The sequence below is a fragment of the Artibeus jamaicensis genome, unplaced genomic scaffold (assembly GCF_021234435.1).
Source record: "Artibeus jamaicensis isolate MK-2021 breed Jamaican fruit bat unplaced genomic scaffold, CSHL_Jam_final contig_445, whole genome shotgun sequence".
Classification (NCBI taxonomy): domain Eukaryota; kingdom Metazoa; phylum Chordata; class Mammalia; order Chiroptera; family Phyllostomidae; genus Artibeus; species Artibeus jamaicensis.
In genome coordinates, this window is record NW_026521832.1 from 144,467 (window position 1) to 169,097 (window position 24,631).

Genomic DNA, 24,631 nt, shown 5'->3' on the forward strand with positions numbered 1-24,631 from the left:
AAAATGTAATTACATATACTAAACTATTTCAGGGACCTGGCTGGGTAGCTCTTTTGGTTAAAGCATCCTCCTGTTATGCCAAGTTTGTGGATTCAATCCCTAGTCAGGACACAGACAAGAGTCGATCAATGAATGCTTAAACAAGCAGAAAAACAAATCAGGTATTTCTCTCTTTCAAATCAATAAATAAAAATTAAAAAATAAAATAAACTGCCTTAATGATCTGTTCAGTATTTTAGGGTTGAACACTTAAAATCATAAGTTGGCTTCCCTCTGTTACCTGGGATCCATCTGCTTTTCTCTCATTACTCTTTGCCCCCTTTGGCAGTATCTGCAGGGAATAAAAACATTTTTATATTAATCAAAGCCAAGTAAAATTAAGAAAGTACATTTGTCACTCTTGTTATCTAATGTATTATAAAACAAAACATTAGTTTGGATTATAGAAAGCAGTGATTATGAGCTTGTGCTCTGATTCTTGTTTTGAAATTATGATTTCACTAGCTATATGACTTTGAGCAAATAACTTAGTCTGTTTCCTCATATACCTATCACATGGGATTACTGGATAAAAGAGAATATATTCAAGCACTTAGCACATGTTATCTATTTAGATGCCTTTAGATGCAAGTAATAGAAAATATCATTTCAAATTGACTTATAGAATTAAGTAAAGGAAGAAAATTTATTATCTAATATGACAAGAAGTCCAGAAGTAGGGCAGATTTCAGGGCTGGTTGATTCTGTGGGTCAAGAATATAATCTGGCCCAAATTGTTTCCATCTTCTATTCAGCCATCCTTTTCAGGGGTGTCCAACCTGTGACCCGCAGGCCACATGCAACCCAGGATGGTTGTGAATGCAGCCCAACATAAAATTGTAAATTTACTTAAAACATTATGAAATTTTTTGTGATTATGTGTCACAGTGTATTTAATGTGCAGCCCAAGACAACAATTCTTCTACCAGTGTGGCACAGAGATGCCAAAACATTGACTTTGCCCTTGGACTGACTTCCCTTAGAGTTCAAGATGGCTACAGAATCCCATACATTCAGACATAAGCCCACTCAGAGACAGAAAGAGACCATCTTTTTTAGTGTCTTTTTTTAAAAATAATTTTTAAGAGATTTTATTTATCTTTAGAGGGGAAGGAGAGAGGGAGAGAAACATCAATGTATGGTTGCCTCTAGTGCACCCCCTGCAGGGAACTGTCCTGCGGGGAACCTGCCTGCAACCCAGGCATGTGCCCTGACTGGGAATCAAACCGAGATCCTCTGGTTCACAGGCCCGTGCTCAATCCACTGAGCTACACCAGCCAGGGCTTTTAGTGTCTTTTTAATAGTAAAGAATGTTTTCCCAGAAGCCCTCCAACACACACCTCCTTTCTACCTCCCAAAGGCCAGAATTCCCACCTTAAAACCAATTACAAGAACAAAACAAACAGAAATTACAGGCTAAAGGGATTAGGATTTACAAGTTCTTCTCTGAGGCACATATGAGATAAGCAGATGCTAGAACAAGATTAAGATTCTATAGTAGGGAAGAAGGAAACACCTTGGTTAGATGGCCGACAACTATAAAGTGAAAGTAAAGATGTGTGAACAATTATTATCTTGCCACTATTTCTCTTTGATTAACCCCTCAAATGGAGAACTTAATGGATTTCTCATTAATATCACAATAGAGTGTTCATTTTTCAGAATAACAATTTCCATTTGGTCTTAGCCGGGGGGGGGGGGGGGGGGGGGGGGGAGAGTGATGACCACATTCTTTGTTTTCTGCCTCTTTTTTTTCCTTTAAAATTCCTGAATCTAATGGTAGATTATACTGTCTTTCGACAAAGCACTTAGCCTCTGTGGGTCTGGGTTTCCTCGCTGTAAAATAAGTAGGTTGAATTAAATTAACTCTAATTCCTTTCCAATTATATTCTAATGTTCCTACCCCTAATCAAGTAATTTGTGATTAAATATTTATTGAATAAATGGAGTTCATTTGTAATCATGTTAAGTGTATAAATGTCATATGAGTTAGAACTTCCCAACTGGTGGGTCATGCCACTCTGGTGTACTCCAGATAGGTTACAGATGTGCCCTGATATTGATCCCCTCAGCTATTAGGGGACTAAGCAAGGCCTGGAACAGATGGACTCCTTGTGCCCCACAGCCTCTGCTGGCAGGCTGCTCTGCCAACAGCCTCCTCTGTATATCCTAGTTAGTTGTACAGATATGACCATTACTATTAGATGCCATATCATGGAAATTTTAAAAGTACTGAATAAGGTATCATATTGAACAATTATAGGCAAAAGGAAAAATCATTGCTTACCTCAGAGCTATAAATCCTAATAGTGAAGATTATCTTTTTTCCTTCTTCCCTTTAGCTTTTCACTCATAAATCCAAATTTGTGATCTTTGCTTCACCACCACATGAGGCATGGTTGTTTCTCATGAGCCACAAAACAATATAGGTTAATCTTGAATAAGTCAGAAGACTTCTTGCTGATTCTATTACAATGAAAATAAATAACAATAATTTCTTAGCACTTACGGTGGTTTTACTAAGTGGCATTTAATTTAGGTGTGATACATATACAGTAAAACCCCATGATAAAGTACCCCACAATTAACTGAATTTTGGGTATAACTTGATTGCTCCTGAACTCTACTCAACTCCCTTTCTCAAAGAGAGCAGAATAAAAGTTCTTATCCTGGGAGGTGGGGGTGTGTGGTGTGGAACCGGCTAGAAAAAGCAGGCAACTTCTTAGGAAGCAGGAGGGAGAGATTTAGGTCCCTGTGTTCCCAGTAGTTTCCTGCCACTATTTCCTAGATCAGTTTGACAAAAGGGTCACCAATAAACCCAATACCCTTATCAGTTAACACCAATACCCTTATTTTGAAGTCCCAGTCAGCCCTAGGACCTGGAATCATCCTAATAATATTAAATTACCACCAAATAGCACCAAACAACAACCAATACCAGTGTGGATTTAGTCTGTGTAATTGAACACTAGGTCCAGTAAATTTATGTACCCACATTTTATATCAGAGTTTTAAACAATATTTATTACTTTTTAAAATTAAAAACAATTTAACTTATTTAATTTTCAAAACAGTCCTATAAGGTAGATCTATGATTATTTCCATTTTACAGATGAGGAAACTGAGGAAAAGAAGGTTAAATGACTTCACCAAGGCCACAAGACTATTAAATCCACACTCTTAACATCTATATTGTATTGTCTTTTTGTACATACTATGCTTGCAGATCAGACAATGTATCTTAATTCTAGCCCTGCAGGCTCATATCACCAATAGAATTCACATGGGGCAAATGTTCAGGATGCCAAACTGCTACCCAGAATTTGCCATGCTTATGGCTCTTTCTTGTCTCCCTTTAAGATGCATTTGCCCAACTGTCCTCTAGTCTAGTCCAATCCCACATGCTGAACTCGCTCTGTTATTTTGGCTAATTCAGGACTCTTCTCTATATCTCAGTGTTCTCCCTTATAAAAATAGGGAAAATCAGATTCACCTTTCTCTGTCACCTGAGTTAAAATGTGGGATAACTTTGTAGTCCTCTAAGTGTATGGTGACCAGCAGAATAGCCACAAACCACATATAGTTACTGAGCACTTGAAATGTGGCTACTGTAAACTGAGATGTGCTGTAAGCATGAGATACCACATTTGAAAACTTAGTACAAGAAAAATATTTCATTAATAATTTATACCATTAACAGTTGGAATATTTTGCATATATCAGGTTAAATAATGTTACTGAAGTTAATATGCTATATATTAATTACATTTCTATTGGACAGTGCTGCTTGAGGTGATAATTCTGATTGAAAATCTTTATGTATTCTTGTTACCAGGGCAATAAGGAGGAAGCTGACAACCCAAATACAGGGATTGGTGCCTTCCGGTTCATGTTGGAATCCAACAAGGGCAAGTCAATGTTGGAGTTCCAGGTACTGTCCCATTTACTTCCCTGGCTCTAATAACATGGGTCAGGCTGTGTGTGAAAGTGCCTCCTACTAATCCTTAACAGATTGGTACTCATCTGGAAAGGAAGTAAGTGCAGGTGGTTAGAATATTTGTCAATATATACCTTCCTATTCCCAAGGGTATCAGAGTTGGTATAAAAGATGCTTCCAAAACACATGTTGGAAAAGGTTACCCATGTAATTCTGATGTAACCTCCCAAAACAAAATCACTGTCCTGGCACTTCATATTTTCTTCCCCTAGGAGCTAATGACAGTCTTTCAACTGTTGCACTGGAATGGCAGCCTTAAGGCCATGAGGGAAAGACAGTGCTCTCGGCAGGTAAGAGATCCTATGGGTGAGGGGAGTCTGGCACAGGAACTATTTTGATATGACTGTTGTATTGGAAATAATCAGGCTTATGGACACCAGCTTGTGAGTATTGAAAGCCTTACTTAAAGTGCCTTCTTCACTCCTACTACCTTTTCTATTTAAATCTTACCTGTGATTCTTTTGCCTGCCTTGCTTTCCCTACCAGCAAGTTTTCCTTAAGAATCTTTGTAGACCCCTGGCTGGTGTGGCTCAGTGGACTGAGTGCTGACCTGTGAAGCAAAGGGTCGCTGGTTCAATTCCCAGTTAGGGCACATACCTGGGTTGCAGGCAAGGTCCCTGGTAGGGGACACACGAGAGGCAACCACACATTGGTGTTTTTTTCCCTCCCTTCCTCTCTGAAAATAAATAAATCTTAAAAACTAAAAAGAATCTCCTTAGAAGACTTAAAGTGCTAACTTCAGTTAGGACTCTGAGGCTAAGAGCTCCTAGTTCCAGTTGGGTCAACATGGTATGAACCTTTACCTTGTCAGTGACCTTCACATTCCTCTCCTCCTCTAGGAAGTGTTGGCTCACTATTCACACCGGGCCCTGGATGATGACATTCGCCACCAAATGGCATTGGACTGGGTGAGCCGGGAGCAGAGTGTGCCAGGAGCACTGTCTAGAGAGCTGACCTCTACTGAGCGGGAGCTGGATGAAGCCCGGCTGGCAGGCAAGGAGCTGCGCTTCCACAAAGAGAAGAAAGATATTCTCATGCTGGCTGCTGGACAGCTGGGCAATATACATTCTTCCAACTGTTAGGTATCCACTCATGTGTTTCCCATCCTCTCCAGGCCTCATTTTATATGTTCTCTCTAAGACTTAGTATGATTCCTGTACATACTTTTTCAATTTTATACTTTAAAATATAGGTATATATGTATAAATTCTACACCTGGATTCTTTTTTGCTAAGAGGTCCCTTTTCTTCTAGTTTCTGGACGTAGTTTCCTTTGAAACATCTCCATTCCACTTTACAAGAACAGGCTGTCTTTGGAGCTTTTTTGGCTTTTACATTTGCAATAACTCTGTACAGTCATTTCAGCAGCGCAAGATGATTACATGTTCATGTCTCCTATCTTTTAAAATAACAGGAAGCTTCAGTAAGGATTGCGTTCTTCCCCTAACCCTAATTCCTGCTTTCTCTTATACTCAAACAGGTTATAAATACTAAACCTTCAACTTTGGTTTATCTTGAGATGGGCCTACTTGGTACAAGTTGTTCCTCCAGTAATGATATTTCCTAACCTACATCACCCCTCCTCACCACTCCCTTACTTCCGCCTAGTACTCCAATTAGTACTGGGTAGGAAGTGAAGATCTATCTGGTTTCTCATTTTTGAGGTCATTCCTAAGAAAGTGGCCAGAAACAAGAAGGGAATTATAAACAAAATTCACAAAGCTTTATCACCTATATTGCTTCTGGGGCACAGATACCATACCATAGTCCAGATTTCAGGATGTACTCTACACTACAGAAGGGGTCAGGGTTGAAGTTGTTTATCTTTTAATATTTCCCTTTCACTCCTGCTCCCCTTAGTTAAGCCCTGTATTTAGACTGTCCTATCTGCAGGTAAAGTAAAAGATATTTTCTCTTCTCTCTCCTCCCATCATTTTGCTCTTTGGAAAAGTTGTCCTATTTGGTGAGGGCCACATTCCTCTCACTGCCACAAATTTGTTGCCATCTACTACCTAGATGTACGTACCTTAGATTCACATTTGTTTTCTCTCCTCTTTCTCCACATTGATCAGGTAAATTAGATGAGACTTGGGCATTATGGCACTTCCTAATTGGAACCCTGGGAAACTTGCAGGAAGGGAAAAATAATCAATGACTAGCTATTTGTATTTTTAATATTGTTCTCTTCTCCTACCTCTCTCCTGGGTGGAACAGAAGAGAAATTATATAGAGTACAGGTAAAGCATTCACCTTTGGGAGAATTTTTTGTAGGTCTAAGATATGTTTTCCCCTTGTTTCTGTAGTTTCCTTTACACAATATTATAGTTCAGTGCTCTTTAAATTGAGCTTGAGAAGTTTAATGTTTCTAAAATTAGACTTTCCATTTATCAGTTATACACTTTGCTTTCAGAAATAAGTTAGGAAAAAGGCCACAATTTTCTTTTGGATCAGACAGGGGCAAGTTGAAAGTCATCTTTCTTTCTTTTAAAATCATTTTTAGTGACCAGTACATATGGGATTAAAAGTTAAGCAATCAAGCAACAAATGTATCTATGCTTGAAAGGGACTTCCTTGAATTCTCCAAGCCCTTTCTCTGTATTCCATGACATACATGTAGGGTTGGAGCAGAGGCTCTTACAATAAACAATAGGTGTCTATTCAGTTATTGATATTTATAATTCATAAATCATAAATCCTCATTTTTCTTATGCTCCTTTTTCTACAAAGTGTTAAGTGGTGTGAATTGTGGGAAGAACTTGTCTTTGCACCTCCTGGATTTACTATTTTTCTCAAATACCAACAAGCAAGATCCCAAAGAACTTGAGAAAAATTGTTCCCTGATCTGTCCGCTTTCAGTGTTAAAGATTTTACTTATCTGTTTAGTACTTTCTATGTATTTTATCTGTATAATTTTATACAATTAAAAATAGATTTTTGTATAATGTGCCAGATTGACTCTTTGAGACTTTTGTATCAGGGGAGCTATAAAATGACCCTTTCTTTTATAAATATACTAAAAATTTTTATTAGTATTTTTGGGTGGTAGAGATAAGATTGGACTGCTGAGGAAAAGTATTCTGCCTCACTTTCTCCAGACATCTGAGAAGACTGGAATTTGTCCTTAGTTCTTTCTCCTCAAGTTCTACCTAGTTCCACTTGTAACCTCACCCACTATGGTGGTCTAAACTCTATCATACCCGTGATTCTTGAATCTATTTATTCTACCCTTTTGCATCTGTATTTCCACCTGACATTACCACCTGAATCTGACACAAGTTCTTTCAACTCACATATCCAAAATAAAATCCATTTCACCATACATGCTCCTGTTTGATGCTGCAGATCTGTTACTGGAATTATCATCTACCCATGTATCTAAGTTAGAACTTGAAATCCATCCTTACCTCTTTCCTACCATCATCTAATCAGTCACTTACTATAGAGTTTACCTCCTATATAAACTTCCTAATCTATTTCGTCAATATTTACTGCCTTAGTTCAATCTGTTTCATCTCTGGGCTGGACCACTGCAATAGCTTCCTGTCTTCATTCTTGATATCCTCCACACTACTGTCATGTTTCTTTCTAAAATACTTAAATGACTGTACAGCTCCCTTGCTTGAAACCATCACTTAGCTATCATCACCTTTAGCAGGACTTCCCCAAGTTTTATATGTGAACCCTTGGTAGTAGCTATGATGATTTTGGATGGTAGACTGGCAAACATTTTTCAATTTTTTTAATGTTTTATTTCTTTTTAGACATAGGGGAAGGGAAAGAGAAAGGGAGAAGGAAACATGAATGTGTGGTTGCCTCTCACATGCCCGCTAATGGGGACCTGGCCTGCAACCCAGGCATGTGACCTGATCTGGGAGTAGAACCTGTGACCCTTTAAATTTGCAGGCCAGCACTCAATCCACTGAGCCACACCAGCCAGGGAAATATTTTTCATGAGTAAATATTTATCATGAGTAAATATTTTTACTCATGATATTTTTAATCTGCATTTGAGTGCAATAATACAGGTTTTATATTACGGCAGGGATCATAAATTTAATGTATATTTGTTTAAAAAGTCAGCCTATTAAGAAAAATACTAATAAAAATAGTATGGGGGCTATTTGCAAATATTAAAAATCATGAGTACTTAAATACTTGATGTAGAGAAAGTTCCTGCCTACAGGATAAGTTCTAAAATCTTCAGCGTGATATACAATTTGGCCCTAAACTGTATTTCTAGCTTTATTTCCTAAGTCACACAGCATCAGGCATACAGAATTTCTTATCATTCTGATATTCAACCAGTCAATAAGTATATACCAGATGTCTACTGTGAGGCAGACACTAGTCTAAACTTTGCAGATATAGCTATAAATAACGAGTTTTTGCCATTAATGATGACATCACAATGGGGAAAACAGACATTAAACACATTAGGAAGTAAATAAACTGACTAAAGGTTCAGATTTAAGTTTTGTGAAGGAATAAACAGAGTGAAGAATAGGAGGGTACTGTCACCTTTTGGGTGACAGTAGTATTTTAGGGAGACCTAAAGTATGGAGTTGAACTAGTCATGTGAAGAGCTGGAGTAAGAGTATCAGCGCAAAGGTGCACGAGTCCTGATGGGGAACAGTACATACATTACAACATAGTGGAGGAAAAGTGCAAGGAGAGCTTGAGCTTAATCAGTGAGAGAGAAAAGTGGAAGAGGTTGTATACATAATGTAGGGCAGGCTGTGTGAATTTAAATTTTACTCAAAGAAAGCAAGGTGACTAATTGATTTTTTAAATTAATTTGTTAAAGAGATTGCAGCACTCAGTGTGGTGAAAGTCACACTGAGTCAGTCACAACTGCTTTGCCTAGAAAACTACCCAGTCTTAAAAGCCCAGTTAAACAGAAGCCCCTTACATGGCTTCTCATACACCCATACCTATGAAAAACTTGCTTTGTACCATCATACTACTTTGCAATAGAATTACCACTTTCACATATAAAGTGATTGTTGATAATACAATGATTTAGGCTTGTATTGCCAGCATACTCCTCTAGTATAAGATACATATAAACACTGAGAATTGTTTCATTAAAAAGTTAATGTGAATCTGCAGTCTGCTATTGTTTAAGGCCTACATCGGGATTCCAGAATTTGGGGCAATATTGGTTTTGCCTCAACTCCTAGGTTTTTAAATGTGAAATTTTATAAGCTCACACCATCCTCCAAGAAGCTAAAACTCCTATTTTTAAAAGATTTTATTTTTTTTCGGAGAGGGGAAGAGAAATATCAATGTGCAGTTGCCACTCCAGCGCCCCCTACCGGGGACCTGGCCAGCAACTCAAGTACCTGTCCTTCGTGTATCAAAACAGAACCCTTGGCCCTGGCTGGTGTAGCTCAGTGGATCGAACCAAAGGGTCGCTGGTTGATTCCCAGTTAGGGCACATGCCTGGGCTGCAGGTCAAGTCCCCCAGTGGGGGCCACATGAGAGGCAACCACACATTGATGTTTCTCTCCTTCTCTTTCTCCCTCCCTTCCTCTCTAAAAATAAATAAATATTTAAAAATAAAAACAACACAAAACAAAACAGGAACCCTTGTTTGCAGGCCAGCACTCAATCCACTGAGGTGCACCAGCGAGGGTTAAAAGCCCTATTTTTTTTTTTTAAGCCATGACCTTTTTAAAAATTCCCAGAGGTGGTGGGCAGATTTTATATTAGAAAACATTTTTTTTAAGGTGGTGTCTGTCACCAAAATAATTTCACACGACAACCAGGTCTGTTAGTTTTTATAAATGTGAAATTCGGTACTTCAGCATGTTCCAGAATCCGCTTTTTGAACCAGCACTGCTAACAGAACTTTTTTTTTTAATGTTTACATCATAAATCTGGCTATTCCTCGGAACAGGGTACAGGCCTGGAAGTTTTGAAAGAAAAAAACTCTCTTGAACTTCTAGTTCCTAGTACGTGGTGAAAAGAGAACCCTTTACTGAAGAGATCAGGCTAGTACACCCCGTCAGTAGTATTTCTCCTCGGATAAAAAAGCAGTAGTATTTCTCCTAAATAAAAAGGAACCAATGACTCCGCCTAGCCAGCCCTACCGTATCCCTCACGGAGCGGATGCTTGCAGCCCACAACTTGCTTAAGATGGCGACAGGAACATTTCCGACTCTTCCCGGACTAAACCCGCCTCCATGTGCGTATATTTCTCCGCGCCGAGGGCGGGACTTAAAGTAAGCCTGCGACTGGTCGTCCTGGGGCTTAGTTGCTGAGCGGCGCCTAGGAGACTCTCGTCGAGGGCAAGATGGCGGACGTGCTGGATCTTCATGAGGCTGGGGGCGAGGATTTCGCCATGGACGAAGATGGGGATGGTGAGGACAGTGGAGGCAGCTGCGGGAGGCATGGAAGGTGCGAGAGAAGGGCGTAATAGGGAAACATAATTTCCCCTAGTGGCAGTGAGGATGGGAGCCGGGGAAGCGGGTTACGGTTGGAATGAAGATTCCGCCCCCATTCGGAGGCAGGTAGGCGGGACAGTAAGGGACTGGGACTAGAGGTGGTGGGGTCCGCTGTCAGGTAATGTCTTGGGAAAGAAACTTTTGTTTTAACTGTTATCTTTATTACTTATCCTTTTGCTTATGGGGTTACAGAGAGCATCCACAAACTGAAAGAAAAAGCAAAGAAACGGAAGGGCCGCGGCTTTGGCTCCGGTGAGTGTGGGGAAAACAGGGTCTGAATCGACTGGAACTACAGGTTTTGGAGTCCCCGTTCAGATTCATGGGGAACAGTGTGGAAATGGGGATTTCCATGATCTCTTGTTTGTTTCCTAGAAGAGGGGTCTCGAGCACGGATGCGTGAGGATTATGACAGCGTGGAGCAGGATGGAGATGAACCTGGACCGCAACGCTGTAAGTAAAATGGAGCCTGTAAGGTATCTGTATCTGTAGAGAATTAGAGACCACTAAAATAAAGCCCAGTAAGGAAGGGGTTAGAGATAACTTTACCAATCTCTGGTATCCGCAGTCACTCTACTCCTGTGTGATCTTGCTTCCAAGTTTTTTTTTCTCACGTATTCAAACCTCCCTCCCTTCCTCAATAGCTGTTGAAGGCTGGATTCTCTTTGTCACTGGAGTCCATGAGGAAGCCACAGAAGAAGACATCCACGACAAATTTGCAGAGTATGGGGAAATAAAAAACATCCACCTCAACTTGGACAGGCGTACAGGATACCTGAAGGTATCCTAAGTTATATTCCATTGCCTCTTTTCCCCCATAACCTTGATAGGTCTCCCACATTTGCAATAGTTGGCCAAGAGATATGTTGAAGTAAAATAACATGGGAAATGATTTTGTTAGACACAGCAGAGACAGACACAAACATGTATATATAGCAGGGATATATGATGTACATTCATTGTTTAAAGTTGATAGATTTTCCTGTTTAAGTAGAAAACAGCTTTGTGGAGTAGGAGGGTTTTGATATCTGTGTTTTCATTTGCCCTAGGGGTATACCCTAGTTGAGTATGAAACATACAAGGAGGCCCAGGCTGCTATGGAGGGACTCAATGGCCAAGATTTGATGGGACAGCCGATCAGTGTGGACTGGTGTTTTGTTCGAGGTCCACCCAAGGGCAAAAGGAGGTAAAGTGGAGTGGGCAAACACAATCTTGGTGAAGGGAATATAATAAAAACAGAAAAAGAACATTGTATTAGGTTTTTATGAACCTCTCTCCCCTTTCCTTTTCCCTAGAGGTGGCCGAAGACGCAGCAGGAGTCCAGAGCGGAGGCGCCGCTGACAGGTCCTCTGTTGTCCAGGTGTTCTCTCCAGAGATTCCAGTTGACCATGCAGCCATGGAGAAATAGGGCTGGGTAGTACTCATTGTTTATAATTAATCTCTTACCCCATCACTTAGTGGGGTTTGTTTTTTTTTTGAGTTATGAATAAATGCCCCATTGTTTTCTACATTTAAAATTCCTTTTCTGCTCTAACATTGCAAGCTCTGAAGTACTATTTACAGTAGGGCAGTATGAGTCACTGTAAATATACTTCTGTTAACTGAATTCTGTGTGAGTTTCTACATTAGACATAGTCTCGAGGGGTCAAAGTAGAAACACTGCATGGTATTTCTCTTGGAAGCTAAGAGAGCGAGGGTAGAAGTGAGATGTTATCAGGATATTAAAGAATTATTCTCTTTATCCTACATATACTCTATCCTGAGAAAGTGAATGTTAACAGGAATGTTTCTTCTGTTTCTCCTGTCCTTGCTGCCACATTTATACCTCCAGCTGTCTAGAAGAGGATGGAGGTCAGCAAGACAAACATGGGGGCAATTGTCTAAGGACAACAGAGGACAAATTCACTGGCAGGAGCTGGGACTTTTAAAAAAATACACTGAAATCTAGAATCATTCATCTCTTGACCTGAGTATAGGGTAAATTGATAGGTGGGCAGTGACGTGGAACTCCTACAAGCAAGACAATTCTGCAAACTTACCTCTCCTTATCATCTTGGGACTATATGTTCCCTTCTTCCTAGGGATTATGACAGACATGATGGAGTAAAAAGGTATAATTGAGGTGCTATTATATGAAGCTACTGAGTCTACTTTAAGACTTCATGGTGTCCCAAGAGTAAAAGAGAAGACTGATCACCTTTCTCCTTAATCCTTGCCCAGCTAATTAAGTTCAAACAATGGCTAGAGGTTGGTTAGAATTGAAGGCATTCAAGAAAACTGTAGTACGAGGTACTAGAAATTCAGTTAGGATGTTTTGGTTTGATAGGTAGCTATCATAAATAATTAGGCTAGAGGCAGTAGTTTTAGGGTATGGATTAGGTCCTGGGGATTGAAGACTCACCCTCATTGTCAGGGGACTAGACACACTGAAAACATACTTGTGGCTGTAGCAGATGGTCATGGCAGTCAGCACCAAAGTCAGAATGGGCAGCAGAAAGCAAAGAGGTCTCTTGCTGTTGATCCTTGAAGCTGCCTTTAGTGACAGCTTGAGAGAAGGGGTCTGGGCCAGCTTGATGAACCACTGGAGTGGGGTTGAGGACTATTAAAACTGGTCTTTAACCTCATCCCAACCTACCCACCAGTGTGACACTATCTCTTCCCAAACTCATCCTTGAATCTATGAAAAACAATGCAGTGCTGAATTAATGGTTCTCCCATGGTGCTAATATTAAAAAGGTTAGAAATGTATCTTGAAAATCCCTATATTCCATTTAGGCTCTGGAACTAACCATTAAGTTAGTTAAATCCTGTGACTTAATCCTGTTTTTTCAAGTACTATTCTAAACACTGCACTTTACAGAAAGTGAACAAGCTAAAAATTCAGTCACAGTGGCCAAAGCAGAATTTAGAACCAAGGTTTGCCTCCAAAGCCAGCTCTCTATTGTACTGTCCTGCTTTATTTCACTATTAATCCTCACACCTAGTCTGTAAAGTGGGTTTTGAACTCCATGAAGATAGGGGCTGAATATCTGTATTTATCACCACTGCATCTGGTGATAAATACTCGTTAGATGAATGAATGGAACATGTAAGGTCTAGAGAGATTAATTTATCCAAGACCATATAGCCACTATTTAACAGGGCTCTCTGATTCTAAAACACACTACAGATTAAGATCCTATAGCATACTGAGCCATGTGTGTATCAGGTAGGGATATGGAGATAGAGGGTATATAGCACAAACAGGTGAAGTGACAGAAGAGTTTCTGTTTTGTATAAATGTTGAGATCCTACATGAGTGAAAGTAAAGCTACACATTACACTTTACAAAAGGATGTCTTCCACCTCACCAACATTTTTAGATGAAATGATTTTTCTGATGTGTCTGTGATTTTTGTGGGGGAAAAAAATCTTGTGTAAAATGGGTGCTGCTAAAATTTTAGGGCATTTTGCAGCCCCTGAAGTGACCTTTAGTAATAATCTTAGGTACAATACAATAACTATAATGGTGAAACAAAAGTAATAAAATTTAACATTTTCCAAAAGCTGTTTGCTGCCCCTCCCCTTTTTGGTAAATTGCTGAGTTTTTGGTTTGAATCAGTAAAGAGTATTTTTCAGGTTTGAGCTTCAGAATTAGTAACTTCAGGTCAAGTAGATTGAGTCACTGTTGTTTGATAAAAGGCAAGTTCTGTAGGTCAGATTGCTAGGTATAAGGCATTTGGAAAAGTGATTTCAGAAGGCACAAGGGACTTTTAGGAAATGCAGCTAGTATCAGCCATAGACATACAGTTTTATGAAATGGTTGGAGTTATGATCAGGCTACACTGAGCCAGTTGGATATTGGTCTTTCCTCTCCCCCTACCTCGAGTCCCTATATTTCTGGTGTTTGGGAATTTTATGGTGTTTTTTTTCTGCACTGTGCCTAGAAATACTTCACACTAAGAAGGGGTTTAAAAATAGGACAGGCTCCTGGACTTAGGTTTGATCCATAGCCTGCCTTCTACCTCTCCCTATTTTATATGCAATTTACCACCTAAAAACCTTTTCCACTACTTCTGATATTTCTGAAACTTGAGTTTACAAACTAATTTCTAACTACCTCAGTACTCCTTCATCACACTAATACCACATTAAAAAATTTTTTTGACTAATATTTTCAATACAACATAACATATGGGCAGTGCAGAATTACACAATTTGGAACACTAATTTCACAATTAGGACTCTAATTTAGAACTAAAAGCACCTTTTGCACATGTATCATAATGTTACCACCAGTTTGCCATTGAAGCAAATGGAGGTTGCAACTATTAATCAGGTTGTCAGGCTCTAAGAAAGAATGAAATTCATCTGTGTCATGTTGTGGCCCATGGATTTCAAATGACTTAGCTGAAGACCTATAACTAGTTAGTGGTAGAGCCTAGACTCAGAAAAAACAAAGCAAAGTAAAATAAGCAAACAATGCCTAAAATTTGCTTCTTATAAACAAACCCATCTGTAATTACTTTTACAGAGGCAACAAGCTGCTTTTTAAGTCTTGGGGTAGCAGAGGTCCTGTATGCAATATATACTGTTGGAAGGTTTTATATATATATATATATAGTCTGTCAAGAAAAAGTCCAGCTATTGTTAATATAACAAGAACAGTTTGCATGATAGCTGATGTAACCTGGCAGCCAAGGAGAGTGGACTGGAATGTGTTTACATGAACAATGACAACTTCACTATACTAGTCAGTGGGGGCAGGAGATGCCATTGTGTTAACATGTTTACTGTATTCAAAATGAGTGAGTAGATAACAAATCTGCATCAAATTTTGCATTAAGCTTGAACATTCTTCCACAGAAACTTGATTATTCAGAAGGCTGTCGCTATGGGCAGCTGGTGATTGGCAGTTTCATCAAAACATGCCCGCACATGCATCACGTCTCATGCAGAGGTTTTTTTTTTTTTTTTCTTTCTCTCAATCACGCCACTTTATCTGCCTGCTTTGAGTCAACAGTGGAGGGTCAGATGGTCAGGCAGAATTTTTTGATGAAACATCAAATCACCCAGGTAACTAAGCCCCACTTAGCCTAGATTTGGCTCCCTGTGACTTTTGGCTTTTCCCAAAACTAAAGTCACCTTTGAAAGGGAAAAGATTTCAGACTGTCAGTGAGATTCAGGAAAATACAACAGGGTAGCTGATGGTGACTGGAGAACTGTGCTGTCCCCAGGTGCCTACTTTGAAGGGGCCTGAGGTATCATTGTCCTATGTACAATGTTTCCTGTACCTTGTATCTTCAATAAATGTCTTTTTCATATTACATGGCTGGCTACCTTCTGAACAGACCTTGTACACAGTCTTAGAACTACAGTCAGGTTCACTTTTGGTTTTTAGATGTCTAATATTTGTGGGTTCAAGGGTGAAATCTTTGACTCTACAATGCATTATCATTTGAGAGATGGAAATTTTAGCTCCAGATATTCTCCTAATCCTAGTCTGAGAGATGCTGCGGCCTACCTATCCCACCCTGCCACTCCCCTGATCCCACCTTGCTTCTACCCTCAGAAGCAAGGGTAGAGGGAAGGGGGGAAAGCTAAGTGTAGTAAAACCAAGCTGAAGGAAGAGGGTAGATAAAAGGGTACTGCTTTTAAGAGGTAGGCTCTTTAACAGAGATACAAATTAACATGCAATTTTGAAGAAACTGCTTCATATTTATCTTCTTTCTAGATTCTAGTTCATTTTCATATTGACATTTGATTACCTGGTACTCAAGTTCAGATGCTCCCTTCCCCTCCCCAGTTCGACACCCATTTCACAATAAAACTAAAGTAAAATACACAAATCTGATTGTGTCATCCACTTTTTACTTTAGTGTCTCTCCACTACCCTGAGGGTCAAGTACAAGCTAAACATTTGTAATGTGGTTCATTACCATTTTCTAGCCCTCAATTTCAGCTGCAACCACTTTCAGATCCACTGCCCTCCAGCCTCCCCAGTATTCCTCCTACTTTAACTTATTTAACATCTATCTTTCAGGAATCAAATTTTAATATCTCTGGGAAACTTACCCTGACCAAGAGTGGATCAGACACCCCTCATTGTTCTTTTGCTCCTTTTACTTACCTCTAGCATAACATTTAAGTGTATAGTATTAATTTGTATCCTGCACTAGTGTATACATTTCTTGAAGGCAGAACTTTGTTGCTGTATCCTTGATAGAGCATTTGGGTGTACCTGAGGATGATGCACAGTATTTTTTTTTCTTTTTTTGAATCGATTAATCAAAGCTCCTGGCTTCACTGTCTTCTTAATACACCCCCATATATGTTTCCTCCCTGCCCTACAATTTTTCTGCAACCATGTCCTGAAGCAAGGTGGGATTAGGAGGATGCAAAGAGGGGAAAGCTAAGTGTAGTAAAACCAAGCTGAAGGAAGAGGGTAGATAAAAGGGTACTCCTTTTAAGAGGTAGGCTCTTTAACAGAGATACAAATTAACATGCCAAAAACAGATGCTCCTCCCTAAAAGGGCTTTGAGTGGGAGTGATCCAACCACACCCATTGTCTCTGAAGGCTCATGTATGTACCCAAATTCTTGTTCAGTCTAACCCTGAGTCCAGACAAAGTCACTCACCTGGCACAAGATAAGCAGAAAACAGTCCACAGGCTGCCCTCAGCAGTTTCCTTACAGTTGACAGGGATCCAACCAGGTGGAGTACTGCTGCCTGGCAGTGGAGATCAATGCTCACAGGCAGGAAAGCTGCCACATAAATGACCATTAGTTTCAGGAACATGAGTGTCCCACATATGATGTTCCTGGCCAGCCATTGAACAATGATTTCCCAGATGGCATCTAGGGGTATAACTGTTACTGAATAGAGGCTGCACCCTGTATCATAACCACAAAAGTGACCAGTAAATCGAAAGCTGCTAAATGGACAAATAGAATAGTCTGATCCAGAGAGGGACAGAGCTGGCTGGGTTATGGGTGTGTCACTGACCACAGCACGGCCAGGTTATGTCCAACAGCAGAAAACAGCACAGTGATCACTCCCACTGGGACCTTGGCTGCAGCTGAGAATGTGGGCAGCTCTGAGCACTCCATCTCTACTTCTGATCTGCCCCCAGGCCTCCTCTCACATAGCTGTTTTCAACCGGTGCCTTGCCTGCAGACTCGGTGACTTAGAAGGGAAAGGGTTGAGAGGATGAAGTATGGGTTTGAAGAACCAGAACTTCGGTTACTGGATCTTTGCTCTCCTTTTGCAGTGGAGCTAGTTATTGCGAATTTTGTCTGTCTCTGGAGATACTCCATCGGTATTCTGGAGATCACCTGTCCATTTGTCTGGGTCTTGCAGGAAAATGGAACGTGGAGCTGGCTTCTACTTCTATAGACACATTTAGTTCCTGGGCCCCTGAACTTGAGAGGGAAACGGAAAGGTAGTAGGAGAGAGAAAGAGTCAGAAACAGAGTTGGTGTTCCACTGGACCCGCCACGGCGCCGGGCGGGACAGGGCGGGGGGGGGGGGACCAGAGGATGGTGTCCCTAGTCGCCACACCTCTCTCCTGCAAGTCTCTCACTTGGTTCAGAATGTATAATACAGAAGTATGGCTGGAGACATGCTTAGGAAAATAGGAGCCTCTGATGAGAAGATGCTCAAACGTAGACACGGACAAAAACATGCAGATGTAGGCACGCTTTCCGTTCTGAAAGTCGTTTGGGGGGCCAGCTCTACTAGCTTCCTTTTCTAATGATATTTGTCCCTCACGAGGCACCGTTGAGTCGTCGGGGAGGCGTGACAAGGGGCGGGAAGCGGGGCGGGAGTGGCGCTGTGGAACTTGGGCCGCAGCTGTTATGGATGCCTGGGTCCGCTTCAGTGCTCAGAGCCAGGCCAGGGAGCGGCTGTGTAGGTGCGGCAGGAATAAGAATGAAGTGGGGGAGGGAGGGCCGGCGAAGACCCTTGTAAGGCTTGGTCAGTTCACACTAAGGGGTCAAAAAGGGTCAACTCGGGCTACGGGGGCCTGGACGGATCTTGAGGCACTGATTTGAGCAGGCATGAGATGATTCGTTTCTACTCATGGGAAGAATGGGGAAACCGAGGCACGAGAGGCCCAGCGGGGGTGGAAGCTTTGGGTAGAGGTGTCTACATAAGACCTGCACTTCTCTTTTGGGGCAGTAGTGGAGTGAGGAGCATTTGCTCCGTGGTGGATAGCGATCTCAGAGCTGAGGAGTTTTTCTAAGTTTCTGTGTGCCTTTACCCTGCTGTCACCCGGGAACTCCTCTGCTTTCCTCCTGTCTTCTGGTGGCAGTTCAGCTCGAGGTCCTTAAACTCTTTTGGTTCACGTATTCTGAAGACGACTCTGCCCGCCAACTATCCCCAAGCTCCTCACATATCACAGATTTGCTCTCCCTGGTGTGCTTGTAATGACCACCTTCTGCCTTCACAGTCCTCTTCGGCCATCAGCATTGCCAAGTCTCTTATTTTCTCAACTCTTAAGTTGAGCCCAACTCCTAGGCTCCTTTTTATTCTTATGCCTTTCCCTTACCCTGGCTTGAAGAGAAACAGTGAGTTATGGACATGAAGAGGAGGAAAGGGAATGGTCTCAACCTGGAAAAAGGGAAGTCCATACTTACCTTTTGGAGGACATTTTTGAGCAGGAGGTTAGGAAGGTCTCCACCTTACCCTGCCTGTGTCCTCCTCCAGAGCCGCCCAGTACGCCTGCTCACTTCTTGGTCACACACTGCAGAAAAGTGGGGCCAGTCCCGAGTTACAGAAACAGATTCGACAACTGGAGGGTCATCTGAGCCTAGGAAGAAAGCGTAAGTAACTGTGCCTCTTCCTTTATTACCCCAACACTTTATCCCTAGCTATTCTCCCTTACTCCCCCCTTCATGTTTTTGACCTTCTTTACCAGTTCTCCTTTATTTGGCCCTGCATTTATCCCCTGTGTGCCTCCCGATGGAAATAAGAGAACAGGAGCTAGAGAGTAATGAAAAATTGGAGAGAATGGGGCAAGTTTAAGAAAACTAAACCATGATACAAATTAAAATTTGAAGTGAAAAAGAATGAACTATTACTGCTTTTTAAAAATTGTTATTTTTTTCTATCACTTGCTCAACTTTCATTTGCTTGCTTTTTCTCTTTATGTTTTGCTCTCTGTTTGCCTCTCTGCTTCCAAATCTTTCCTCTTCCCCTGCTGATCCCCACAAGTTCTACGGTTGGGTACCTCAGCAGATGCCCTTGAGTCAGCCAAACGAGCTGTGCACCTATCAGATGTTGTCCTAAGATTCTGCATCACTGTTAGTCACCTCAATCGAGCCCTGTACTTTGCCTGTGACAATGTCCTGTGGGCTGGAAAGTCTGGACTGGCTCCCGGTGTGGATCAGGAGAAGTGGGTCCAGCGTTCATACAGGTTTGATATCCTTTTATTCTACAAGACCTTTTGTATTCTCCTTACTGCATACTTGCGTTTTATAAGAGAAAGATTTCTCATGGGCTTCACAGAATGTACACATCTTAATCAGTCATTTGGCTTCCAGTCTTTATTTAGATCTTAAACTATCAGAGAATAAGGGTTGGAGGCAGATGGAAGATAAACATTCTTCCATGATGAATGACTAAGAATGAGGAAGGTATATGGCTTTAATTCTGCTTCTATTTATACTATAGATCAGTGATATTCAACCTTTTTCATTTTGTGGTGCACATAAACTAATTACTAAAATTCTGCAGCACGCGAAAAATATATTTTTTGCCATCTGGCCAAAAAATAGGGATAATTTTGTCCGGTGAATACACCAGACAGCTATTGTTGTGTTGGCCATTGTCATTTTTTTATTTGACAGTCTAGGAGAAGAGAGGTTATTGCCCCTGACTAAATAGTTAGGTACTGCATGTTTTAAAAATTCTTGTGGCACACTGATTGAAAATTGCTGCCAAGCCAAACAGACATGGGGTAGTCATATATTAAAATAAATAAACACCAAATTACATATTTGTGGAAAAATACAGGGAGTTACGAGATCTATAACAAGAGGAGCTAATTTAGATACAAAAATCAGGAAAAAACTCTTTGAGAAAGTAATATTTTAGTTCAAAGTTTAAGTAGAAATTAGACAAAACAAACAGCAGCCAAAAAGACTTTCCAAACAGAAAATAGCATGCTTAAAGACCGTAAGCCAAAAAAGACTTTGGGGAATTAGGAAAATAGAAAGAAAGACAATGTAATAGACAGGGTTGATGACAGGGGTCAATGATTCATGAAAGGCCTTTTTAGGCAATGATAAGATATTTTGTTCAGTTTTTTTTTTAAGATTTTATTTATTTATCTTTAGAGGGAAAGGGAAGGAGAGAGGGAGAGAAACATCAATGTATGGTTGCCTTTTGTGCATCCCCTGCTGGGAATTGGCCTGCAGGGAACTGGCCTGCAATCCAGGAATGTGCCCTGACCGGGAATCAAACCGCAATTGTCTGGTTCGCAGGCCCATGCTCAATCCACTGAGCTACACCAGCCAGGGCTTTTTGTTTAGTTATTAAAAAACATTTTATCCTTAGTAAAATGGGTTCTGAGTAGGGATGGAACATAGTTCAAAATTGTGTTTAAAGAAGTGCTCTAATGCTGCAGTGTGGAAATTGGACTGATTGCAGTGGGCCAAAAGAGGAGATGTCTTAATATGGCCAAGAAATAATGTTGGCTTCAATAAGGGTCTGGCTAGTAATGAAGGTGGAGAGAAATATGATTTGGGAATAAATTATAGTATACATATCATCTGTATTTTATTTTATTTTTTGCTATGATTCTCTTTGTCCTTTTAGATTATATTGGTATCCTTCTATCTCCATTTATGCATTGCTTTTTTCTTCATCTTTTTCAGTGATTTATAGCTAGAACATGTCATATGTTGTAGAGGGCTGGGGACAGAGGCATGATTGAAGCAGTATGAAAAAGCACCTACCTAGAAGAGTCTATATGCCATGTTTATTCATTTCATTCAACAAATATTTATCAAACTTTTACTATATGCAGGTGACTGGTCTAGACACAGGGATACAGTGGTAAAGATAAATAAAGTCCCTGCTCCTATGGAGTTTACATTGTAATGGGAGGAGACAGACATAAAGAACAAATAAGAAGAATATCAGATAGTGGTAAATTCTGTTCAGGAAATTAAAATAGGGTAATGTGGTAGAAAATAAATGACCAGCTACTTTAGAATGGGGGATCAGAGAAGGCCTCTCTGAAAAGGTGACATTTAAGCTCATACCCAAAGAGGAAGAAAGAGCCAAACAATTGAAGATTTTGGAAGCAGAATATTCCGGGTAGAGGGATATGGTAGTGTAAAGGTCTTAAAGCAAGAACAAGCTTGATGGGATCAAAATATAGAAAGAAACATGGGTGGAGCATTAGTGATTGAGGGAAAGATTTGTATAATGTCGAGTTAGAGAGGCAGGGTCAGGTGTTGAGGTCTGAAAGCCTGTCTATCTAAGCCTGTGTGAGTTACCTAGATTTTATTCTAAATGTGACAGGAAGGAAAATATAAAGAGTTTTAAGAAGGAGAGTTTATGCTACATACTATGTGAGATTAGATCATTGGGGGTAAGGGGCAAGAGTCACCATAGAAAGACAAGTTAAAAGACTGAAGTAGTAGCTCCAGCAAGAGATGATGGTGGCTTATACTGTGGAGACAGAGTGTAACAGAGAGATGTGTTTAGATTCAGGATGTGTTTTGGAGGTAGGACAACTATATTGAGTAGAGACCACTGTTGTAAGAGTAGATTAAAAATCAAAAACAGCCCTGCCTGGTGTAGCTCAGTGGATTGAGTGCTGGCCTGTGAACCAAAGGGTCCCTGGTTTGATTCCCAGTCAGGGCACAGCTAGGTCCCCAGTATCAGGTAGTAGGTGCACAAGAGGCAACCACACATTGATGCACTCCCTCTCTTTTTCCCTCCCTTCTCCTCGCTCTAAAAATAAAATAAAAACTTTTTTTAAAGTATCAAAAACATAGACTGTTCTTAAGGAATTTATAATTTAACACATTTGACAAGCTGCTTAACACCTCTGGGCTTTTAGCAAAAGTACTGAATTTTCCCTAAACAGTGTGGCTCAGTCGGTCAGCCATTGTCCTGCAAAGCAAAAGACACTGGTTCCATTCCCAGTCTCAGGGTATATGCCTAGGTTAAAGGATCAGTCCCCAGTTAGGTTGCAAGACACAACTGATTGATGTTTCTCTTTTTCTCTCCCTCTTTTTCTCCCTTCCCCACTCTCTCTCTCTCTCTCTCTTTTAAAAGATTTTATTTATTTACTTATTTAGAGTGAGGGGAAGGGAGGGAGAAAGAGTGGGAGAGAAACTGCAATGCGTGGTTGCTTCTCACTCGTCCCAAACTGGGGACCTGGGCTGCAACCCAGGCATGTGCCCCAACTGGGAATTGAACCAGCGACCCTTTAATTCAGAGTCAGTGCTCAGTCCACTGAGCCACACTAGCCAGGGCCCTTTCCCTCTTTAGATAGATAGATAGATAGATAGATAGATAGATAGATAGATAGATAGATAGATAGATATTTTTTAAAGGTTGAATTTAAATTATCTATAATTTGACTTTTTGAAATGACCAAAGTTTGTTCTTTTAAAACATATTTATATTATTGTAATTCAAGTTGAATGTGTGTGTGCTGATATGTTGCCAAGTGAAATCTGAGGTTGATCTTGGGAGATTTGATGATGCTCATGAATTTTAAGCCGGGAACTTAAGGTACATATAAATATATTAGTTATAGAAAGGTCAAGGACATTTCTAATAGTGGGTACTAGCATTCACTTCTGATATTCTAATATGTAGTCTTGTATTCTTGTTATAGAGTAAAAAATGTTTGAGTGTTCTATTGGATATGCTAAGTAGGTATATGTATCCTTACTGACCTTTTTGTCCTGTGTATCTCAGGTACTATCTGTTTTCACTCATCATGAATTTGAGCCGTGATGCTTATGAGATCCGCCTACTGATGGAACAAGAGTCTTCAGTTTATAGCCGGCGACAGAAGGGTTCTGGAGGAGGAGTCACAGGAGGAATTGAAACTTGGGGATCTGGGGTTCCAGGAACTCCAGGAGGAGGCCTGTCCCAACTGGCTCTGAAGCTTCAGCTCCAAGTCCTTCTCCTGGCTCGGGTCCTTCGGGGTCATCCTCCCCTTCTGCTGGATGTAGTCAGAAATGCTTGTGATCTCTTCATTCCACTGGACAAACTAGGCCTCTGGCACAGTGGCCCTGGCATTGTGGGGCTTTGTGGCCTCATATCCTCCATCCTGTCTATTCTCACCCTAATCTGTCCTTGGCTACGACTCAAGCCCTGATATTCTGGTAGGGGATAAAGAGGGAACCTGAATTGACGAGATGAATCTTAGATTGTCCCCAATGTACCAGACTCATCCTAACTCTACTCCTTGCTTAAAGTTAAAATTGAGAGATTTAGGGGTAGAGGAAGGAGCTTTGGACAAGATGAGGATGAAAGCTTACCTGTATAGTTAGTGTGATTCTGATGTTCAGATCTGCTGGAAGTTTTGTTCTTTTCCTCTTTCATTGCGTTGTCTGTGTCTCTCCTGACTCTTTTTATTTTGTCTCTCTTAAATCTGTTTAAGATTCTGTTCTGTATTTCAGTCCCTGTCCTAGGAATTTAATCAGCAGCAAAATTACTTTTTTTGTAGGGGAGGTAAAAGGTATAGTCTATAAGATTCTAATTGCCTTCTTTTCCTCACAAAGGTGGCTTGTGGCAGATTTTACTCCCTTCAGACTACAAATTATATAATTTTAAAGATTTTATATCCTGGTGGACTCTTCCTTCATGCACTGGAAGTGGTATGATGCTCTTCCTCCCTCATGTCTACCTTACCAACATCCCTCATGACTTGGCCCTTACCCTTCCCTCTATTCACATCTGCAGATTTCTGCTTATGTTTGATTTCAGGGCTTTGTTCATAATCTGTTTTTACCCCTTCTTTGCCTGACTAGAATGATGCCATGTCTAACATCTTGCTGTAAATATTGTACAGTTATTCTGTGTAAATAGTTAGGGCCCATACCCACAATGGAGAACAAGCCTTTAGGTCAGCAAATTAAAGATCAGTTTGTTCATTGATACTTGGTCTGGTCCTATGTATTCTTTTCACCTAAGGCTCCTGTT

General features: G+C 40.6%; 4 protein-coding genes and 1 non-coding gene across 9 annotated transcripts in view; 3 read left to right on the forward strand and 2 right to left on the reverse strand.

The window, feature by feature from the left end:
• The window catches only part of LIX1L (limb and CNS expressed 1 like), a 28,777-nt gene extending 21,798 nt beyond the window's left edge, over positions 1 to 6,979 (forward strand). The window contains exons 4-6 of the mRNA XM_037145384.2: positions 3,875 to 3,970; positions 4,249 to 4,326; positions 4,876 to 6,979. Coding sequence (XP_037001279.1) covers positions 3,875 to 3,970; positions 4,249 to 4,326; positions 4,876 to 5,118 — 417 coding nt within the window. The 3' untranslated portion in view covers positions 5,119 to 6,979. The remainder of the gene's footprint in view (positions 1 to 3,874; positions 3,971 to 4,248; positions 4,327 to 4,875) is intronic.
• The window catches only part of POLR3GL (RNA polymerase III subunit GL), a 52,085-nt gene extending 41,872 nt beyond the window's left edge, over positions 1 to 10,213 (reverse strand). For 3 of the 4 annotated variants that reach the window (XM_053666186.1, XM_053666185.1, XM_053666187.1), the window contains exons 1-3: positions 10,128 to 10,212; positions 2,327 to 2,505; positions 281 to 331 (exon numbers count right to left, since the gene is read on the reverse strand). The gene's annotated coding sequence lies outside the window, so the exon portion shown is untranslated. Of the gene's footprint in view, positions 1 to 280; positions 332 to 2,326; positions 2,506 to 10,127 lie in introns of all 4 variants that reach the window. The other variant, XM_053666188.1, reaches the window with a different exon arrangement.
• Positions 10,214 to 10,276: 63 nt separating this feature from the next.
• On the forward strand, positions 10,277 to 11,988 carry RBM8A (RNA binding motif protein 8A). Of its 2 annotated transcripts, none has more exons than XM_037145389.2 (6): positions 10,277 to 10,397; positions 10,674 to 10,733; positions 10,857 to 10,931; positions 11,123 to 11,259; positions 11,528 to 11,664; positions 11,774 to 11,988. In XM_037145389.2, the coding sequence occupies exons 1-6, from the start codon at positions 10,331 to 10,333 to the stop codon at positions 11,817 to 11,819; spliced, it is 522 nt and encodes a 173-aa protein (XP_037001284.1). In that variant the 5' UTR covers positions 10,277 to 10,330; the 3' UTR covers positions 11,820 to 11,988. The 2 variants fall into 2 exon arrangements, with proteins under 2 accessions (XP_037001284.1, XP_037001283.1); XM_037145388.2 differs by having other exon boundaries at positions 10,279 to 10,397; positions 10,854 to 10,931.
• A 3,449-nt stretch (positions 11,989 to 15,437) lies between these two features.
• On the reverse strand, positions 15,438 to 15,518 carry LOC119049427 (small nucleolar RNA SNORD62). Its single transcript, XR_005082515.2, has one exon. It is a non-coding gene; the product is annotated as a small nucleolar RNA SNORD62 (small nucleolar RNA).
• Positions 15,519 to 18,275: 2,757 nt separating this feature from the next.
• On the forward strand, positions 18,276 to 24,588 carry PEX11B (peroxisomal biogenesis factor 11 beta). The gene is made up of 4 exons (XM_037145390.2): positions 18,276 to 18,368; positions 19,163 to 19,278; positions 19,670 to 19,871; positions 23,399 to 24,588. Exons 1-4 carry the CDS (start codon positions 18,313 to 18,315, stop codon positions 23,802 to 23,804), a joined length of 780 nt encoding a protein of 259 aa, XP_037001285.2. The 5' UTR covers positions 18,276 to 18,312; the 3' UTR covers positions 23,805 to 24,588.
• Positions 24,589 to 24,631: the final 43 nt, after the last annotated feature.

Bases quoted from the DNA above. Each gene is read 5' to 3' on its own strand.
- RBM8A (XM_037145388.2), top strand. From the start codon at position 10,331: ATGGCGGACGTGCTGGATCTTCATGAGGCTGGGGGCGAGGATTTCGCC. The intron at 10,734-10,853 runs GTGAGTGTGGGG...TTTGTTTCCTAG, and splicing joins GGGCCGCGGCTTTGGCTCCG to AAGAGGGGTCTCGAGCACGG. The intron at 11,665-11,773 runs GTAAAGTGGAGT...CCTTTTCCCTAG, and splicing joins CCACCCAAGGGCAAAAGGAG to AGGTGGCCGAAGACGCAGCA.
- PEX11B (XM_037145390.2), top strand. From the start codon at position 18,313: ATGGATGCCTGGGTCCGCTTCAGTGCTCAGAGCCAGGCCAGGGAGCGG. The intron at 18,369-19,162 runs GTGCGGCAGGAA...GTCCTCCTCCAG, and splicing joins GCCAGGGAGCGGCTGTGTAG to AGCCGCCCAGTACGCCTGCT. The intron at 19,872-23,398 runs GTTTGATATCCT...TGTGTATCTCAG, and splicing joins TGGGTCCAGCGTTCATACAG to GTACTATCTGTTTTCACTCA.